General features: G+C 37.1%; 1 protein-coding gene across 1 annotated transcript in view; it reads right to left on the reverse strand.

Annotated features, from left to right (window-relative positions):
* PIK3CA (phosphatidylinositol-4,5-bisphosphate 3-kinase catalytic subunit alpha) overlaps positions 1 to 6,919 on the reverse strand; it is a 35,231-nt gene extending 28,312 nt beyond the window's left edge. The window contains exons 1-4 of the mRNA XM_006770026.2: positions 6,471 to 6,919; positions 5,726 to 5,935; positions 3,900 to 4,150; positions 1,487 to 1,732 (exon numbers count right to left, since the gene is read on the reverse strand). Coding sequence (XP_006770089.1) covers positions 1,487 to 1,732; positions 3,900 to 4,150; positions 5,726 to 5,935; positions 6,471 to 6,822 — 1,059 coding nt within the window. The 5' untranslated portion in view covers positions 6,823 to 6,919. The remainder of the gene's footprint in view (positions 1 to 1,486; positions 1,733 to 3,899; positions 4,151 to 5,725; positions 5,936 to 6,470) is intronic.
* Positions 6,920 to 7,302: the final 383 nt, after the last annotated feature.

Genomic DNA, 7,302 nt, shown 5'->3' on the forward strand with positions numbered 1-7,302 from the left:
GATGGGGGTCCCCTGCCCAGGCATGATTCCTGGGCCAGAGGCATCAGGCCTGGGCGGGGGTCAGAGCCAGTGATGGGGTGAGATGGGGGTCCCCTGTCCAAGCCTGACACCTCTGGCGGAGGCGTCAGGCCTGGGCAAGGGGCCGATCAGGCGATCGGAAGGTGATGAGGGTCTACGCCTCTGGCTGAGGCATCAGGCCTGGGCAAGGGTGGAGCCGGTGATGGGGGAGAGGGAGGTCCCCTGCCCAGGCCTGAATCCTGGGCCAGAGACATCAGGCCTGGGCCAGGGGCAGAGCCAGCAATCGGAGGGGTCTGGGGATCCCCTGCCCAGGCCTGACGCCTGGGCCAGAGGCATCAGGCCTGGGCTGAGGGCAGAACCAGTGATGGGGGGAAATGAGGGTCCCCTTATCTATCAGAGGCGTCAGGCCTGATAGAGGCGTCAGGCCTGGGCAAGGGGCCAATCCTGCAATTGGAGGGTGATGTGGGTCAACACCTGAGGGCTCCCAGTATGTGAGAGGGGGCAGGCTGGGCTGAGGGACACTCCCCCCTCCACCCAGTGCATGAATTTCATGCACCGGGCCCCTAGTATATTAATATTTCTGCAACAAAACACATGAATATTTATAGTAGTGGTATAAATAAAGATACAAAAAAACCTTGGTTCAAGTTGGGCCAGGTTTTGATGCCAAATATATTCTGTAAAACTTTTGGTTTTAAGAGCTTAGAATTGTGAACATTAGAACCATTAGGATATTAGAATTAGGGATATTAGAATGACAGACGAAGGACCATAAGCTGTGTAATAGCAGACAGAGGTAGATGGGTGGTTTGCTAGCCACCTGAAAACATATTGCAGCTCAATAGCTCATTAGTTCAATAAAAAAGTGTATATAAAATCCTATATAATAAAGAGGTAATATGCAAATTGACCATCACTCCAACACACAAGATGGCTGCCCCTATGTGGTCAAAGATGGCCACCAGAAGATGGCCAGCAGGGGAAGGCAGTTGGGAGGGACCAGGCCTGCAGGGGAGGGCAGTTGGGGCTATCAGGGAAGCAGGGGAGGGCAGTTGTGGGTGACTGGGCCTGCAGGGGAGGGCAGTTGGGGGCAACGAGGCCTGCAGGGAAGGGCAGTTAGGGGCGACCAGGCCGGCAGAAGAGGGCAGTTAGGGGCAATCGGGTCTGCAGGGGAGCAGTTAGGTTTTGATCAGGCTGGCAGGGGAATGGTTAGGGGGTGATCAGGCTGGCAGGCAGAAGCGGTTAGGGGCAATCAGGCAGGCAGGCAGGCAAGCGGTTGGGAGACAGCAGTCTTGTATTGTGAGAGGGATGCCCCAGATTGGAGAGAGTGAAGGCTAGCTGAGGGACACGGACACACACACACACACACACACACACACACACACACACACACACACCCATGCACAAATTTCGTGCACCGGGTCTCTAGTAATTTATATAAAAATAATAAGCAACAACGCGACTTTACCTTGTCAATGTCTCGAATATTTACATTTACATAGGTTGCACAAAGAATTTTTATTCTGAGTGCACTATTTATACCCCAAAGGGATTTTGTAGAGGTTTCTCCATTCATATATGGTGTAGCTGTGGAGATGCGTCTGGAATAAGATGGCATTGTAAAACAGTCCATTGGCAGTTGCGAGTAAAGACTTTCCTTAGCCATCAACATCAAATTGGGCATCCTCCCAAGCATTATACAGCTTCTTATATACTGTAAAAGATTAAGGGAGATGGGGAGAAGCCGTTTTTTAAATAAGGTTTTTCACTTTAAAAGCACCATGTAAGAGTATTATGAGAGAATTTACATACTAATCTGCAAAGGTGATAATGAAATCAAACATTTTAGACCACATTTCTTAGCAGTTGCTTCATTTAACATTTAAAATATATATCTGGGAGTTAGGTTATAGCACAAGATCAACCAAGCCCCTATTGGAATATAAACTGTATAAAAGAAAAAAAAAAGAGGTCCGTTTTTGACACTTTAGTTCTACCCTTAACTGTAAGAAAAAAAAAATTACAAACAAGGATCAGAGGATACTCATTATGAAAACACTGCACTTGTTAAAGGAAAAGCAACATCATTTAGTAAGCTTCTATCATTCTATATATTAAGTCATATTGATGTCCAATCCAAGGGTTACTGCCCCCTTGCTCTTTTGTTGCAAAATTCCTTGAGAAACATTTGTTTTGCTAAAAAGTAAAACAAAACAAAAATAAGAGGAGACTGATAAAAATATAGGACGTATTTAAAAATATATTAAAACACATTGTTTGTAGTTAGGATAGAAATTTCAAATAGAAATGCTACTGCCCTAGCTGGTTTGGCTCAGTGGATACAGCGTCAGCCTGTGGACCAAAGGGTCCCAGGTTCAATTCCAGTCAAGGACACATGCCTGGGTTGCAGGCTCAATCCCCAGTAGGGGGCGTGCAGGAGGCAGCCAATCAGTGATTCTCTCTCATCATTGATGTTTCTCTCTCTCCTTTCCTCTCTGAAATCAATAAAAAATATATTTTAAAAAAAGACATGCTACTTCCAATTTGCTAAAAAAAATGCTACTATGTACATATTATAATAGCCTTTTTTCTTACCCATAAATCCATTAGACTGTAAGCAACCTGAAGACCAGAACAATGTCTTGCTTGGTATTATAAATCAGTACTTAGCATACACTTGGTACAAGTATAGTTGCTTCTTATATGTATTTATTCAGTAAACAGAATAGAGAGTAGGGTAATATTAATAGTATATCTTCACAGTAAGTAATAGATTTTTTTGAAATGTTTAATTACTGCTAGTGCCATTGCTTGGAAGGAGATAAAATACGCCATATTTTGGGGTTAGTGTAACTGACAATGTTTTTATGTTTGTCTTTTTTTGACAAGGGGACATTTATGTAATTGCTTTCTTGCATATTCAAATGAATACAATAAACCCTTTTAAAAAAAAAAGGCAGCCTTAACCGGTTTGGTTCAGTGGACAGAGCGTCGGCCTGTGGACTCAAGGGTCCCAGGTTCGATTCCGGTCAAGGGCATGTACCTTGGTTGTAGGCACATCCCCAGTAGGGGGTGTGCAGGAGGCAGCTGATAGGTGTTTCTCTCTCATTGATGTTTCTAACTTTCTACCCCTCTCTGTAAAAAATCAATAAAATATATTTTTTTAATAAAGGCATATGAAAAGCCTTCTATGCAAGTTTCATGGTATTTAAAATTCTTATTGGCTAATAAAAGTATTTCCACTATAGCCGAAACCGGTTTGGCTCAATGGATAGAGCGTCGGCCTGCGGACTGAAAGGTCCCAGGTTCGATTCCGGTCAAGGGCATGTACCTGGGCTGCGGGCACATCCCCAGTAGGAGATGTGCAGGAGGCAGCTGGTCGATGTTTCTCTCTCATCGATGTTTCTAACTCTCTGTCTCTCTCTCTTCCTCTCTGTAAAAAATTAATAAAATATATTAAAAAAAAAGTATTTCCACTATAGAACTGGAACTGTCTAGAAAAGCATATGATGCATTTTTTTGCATGCAGAATACCTGAAACATTGTACTTACCTTATAGCACAATTAAACAGTCACCAAATCAAATGTTTGTATCTGAATAATGATATAACTATTGTTACAATTGCAAAACCATTAATCAGCTTATCCACATACATAGTCAGATCCCCAAATACTATTACATAAAATTTAAAGAAATAGCATGTTTTTTCAAATTAAATTCATCATCAATCTCTCTAATTAAATAATTATTGCATAAAATAAACTAGTGAATATTACTTAATAATATTAATTTCTCAAAATGTTCTAAAAATGCAGACAATAGTCCCCAATGTGATTACTTTTTAAATTTAAAATTAATATTTTTGAAACTTGTTACTCACCTTATACTGACTCAGAGGATATTTTTCTAGGAAGTATTCATCACATCCACACACTTTTAAAATATATTTGCCCTGATATTCTAGAACACAAAGTTTTAGTTGTTCAGATGATAGCAACATACTTCGAGTTTTTTTCCTGATTGCTTCAGCAATTACTTGTTCTGGCACATAATCATGGTTGATTTTCAGAGTATACTTCTGCTTGTCATTATTTGGAGAAACTATTACCCAAATCACCACTATTATTTGCCCTATAAGAGGAAGACATTATTAGATGTAATCACCATATATACTTCATTTTTCAAGAGACAAATTTCAAAAAGCATGCACTACCATTCTTCTAACCATAATCATTAATGACTTATAATCTAACTAATTAAATGCAGGTAAATCTTCAGATCTAATAGGGCTGCCAGGCTATGTCCAAATCTCATGTTTTATGGCAAGCATGCAAAACTGACTGATGGGTCACAAGTATTTGAGACCAATATAATTCCATTTTAAACTGCATGGCATACTTCATGGATACAACCTCTGTGAAGAGTGACTCATGATGGTATACAAAAGGTTCAGAAGTGGAAGAGTTTTTGGTAACTATGGGAAAGAATCATGGAGACTTAAAGAAAGATGATAAATCGGAATGAGAGAAAAGATGGGGAGGAGGGAAAATAAGATGCATTTTCTTAATTTGTTTTCTTTTAAGATCAATTAAGCCAGGGGATTAAAAAAAAGATGATAAACTAGAAAGATTAAAACTGTCAGAATGGGCTTGGTATTCACAGTACAATTTTTTCCAATTATCTTACATTTTGGAAATTTTTCATAAAGATTGGGTAAAAATAAAAGAGTGTTTGTACCATTTTAAAAAGTATGCTAGAGTAGAAAAGAATTTCAAATAAATAAAATGTTATGTTATATTTCATTAAACTACTTTGAATAATATGGGTAGAATAGTAATAAGATTTAACTTATTTTACTAACAGAACTTTATATTTATTAGTGTGTGCGAGTTAACCTATTCTATAACTTCAAATTAAAAACTTCACTTTGGCCCTGGCCAGTGTGGCTCAGTTAGTTGGAACGCTGTCCCATACACCAAAAAGTTGGGGTTCAATTCCCGGTCAGGGCACATACCGAGATTGCAGGTTCCATCCCGGTCAGGGCGTGTACCGGAGGCAGCTGTCAGATGTCCCCCCCCAACCCCCCTCTCCTCTCTCTAAAATCAATAAGCATGTTTCACAGGTGAGGATTAAAAACAAAAATAAACAAACTTCACTTTGTTATCTTGAAAAATACAGATATTTATCTAATATATTTTCATTTCAAAAAAATACATAGTTTATATTTTTTCTTGTTTATTTAAATCTAGAAATCAATATATTAAAATGTCAAAAGTCAATCTCATTATGATCAGATTTAGTATATCTAACATTAAGAATTTTTTGAATATATGATATATATCAAGACGATGTAGTTTTCCTAAAATTTCATAAAATGTGTGTCTATTTATACTTGTTTTTACATATGAAATGATAATCAGCTATAATTCTACAGCAAGGAATGTCAAACTCAAAGTTCTTTAGTTTTATTCTGAATAAACAATTCATCAAAGGTTCAGCACCATATGCACACAATTCATTCAACTACTAAATATGTATTTGTACACAAGTTGTATACTTGGCACTCAACTATATCTTGTCAGTATAAGCAGTATCTGACTTCAAGAAGCTTATCATCTAATTGAGATAAAAAATACTTTAAAAATAGAGACATGATAGAAGTTTTCACTATAGTAACCAATTATGGTAGACTGCAAATTTTCTTACCTTTATCTAATTTATTATATATGTGTTTTGGCAATTCTGGTGAAGATTCTACATTTGGAGGATAAACATACATTGCTCTACTGTGAGGTGAATTAAGATCCCTAAGATCCACAGCTTCTTTACAAACATTCAGAATATTTCTTCGGAAGTCCTGTACTTCTGGATCTTTAACCATGTCAAATTCACACACTGGCATGCCGATAGCAAAGCCTTAAAAAGTTATAGAAAGAAGATAATATTCTATTAAATACACAGTATAAACATGTTTTTTATAAATAGAAAACTTGATAGATTTCGAAGTTCACAATAGAATAAAGAAGTTGCTCTGGGTTTAAAAAGTTTTTGATGGACACATACAGTAAGAATTGACAAGGACTCAAATATTTTTAATAAACATTATATTTAGCAACTTGGAGCAAAGGCAGCAAACATTATCCATATCAATTATTTTTTAGAGAATAATAAAACAAAACTGGGCTACAACAAATCTAAGTCAACCATACAAATCATACTTCTTAAAGAAAACTTTATAAAAAAATACCAAGGTGTTAAAAATAGTTTCTTAATCCAATAGTAAAAAAATACTTTAGATTTGGAATGATTCTTATTTAAAAATCTATTTAAGATTACAAAGGTAATTAACTGGTTCAAACAGAGATATTTCAGTGAGGAGAAAATAAAGTTGCACAGTTATTTGCATTTAGAATAGGATGACAATGACATTTAGTCAAAAATTTTCTCATACCAATTTCTCGATTGAGGATCTTTTCTTCACGGTTGCCTACTGGCTCAATTACTTTTAAAAAGGGTTGAAAGAGCCGAAGATCACAAAGCCGTCTTGTTTCATCAAAAAATTCTTCCCTTTCTGCTTCTTGGGTAACACTTACGAAAATGTAAGAAGATTCATCTTGAAGAAGTTGATGGAGAGGGTACTTTCTTGCTTCTTTAAATAGTTCATGCTTTATAGTTACTAATGTAGCCTCACGGAGGCATTCTAAAGTCACTATCATTCCATTTGGTAGTAAACATTCTACTAGGATTCTTGGGGGCATCAAGTGGATGCCCCACAGTTCACCTGATGATGGTCTTGGAGGCATTGTTCTGATCCTTTATAAGTTTTACATATAAAACTACTTTAAGGAATTAGATGTCCCAAAGCAGAAATCTAAACCAAAGAAGGAAAACATATGTTAAAAGAGAAACAACTATAGAAGAATAGATTTATGGCATTATTAAGTGTAAAAACTCATTTTCCATAGTTTGAATTAATTAGGATAAGTAATAATAATTTATCTTAAATATTTTGATGGAGACTGTTGCTCCAAATTAGGCTGAAAGAATCGATTGCAAAGCAGAAATTTGAAAAAAATCACTTGTATTGCATTTTATTTAGTAAATTCATTTAATAAAAAACATTTTATATGAGTGAGTTTTTAACAATCAGGTCTTATCAAGACAGAAATGAGACAATGGGAAGACTGAATTAAGTTGTAATTGAACCCAAAATTTCCATCACCTATCACCGCTACCATTCTCTTCTATTTTATTAAGCAGAATCTGGGCTAAAAAGGATCCTT

Source organism: Myotis davidii, unplaced genomic scaffold (genome assembly GCF_000327345.1).
Source record: "Myotis davidii unplaced genomic scaffold, ASM32734v1 scaffold123, whole genome shotgun sequence".
Classification (NCBI taxonomy): Eukaryota; Metazoa; Chordata; class Mammalia; order Chiroptera; family Vespertilionidae; genus Myotis; species Myotis davidii.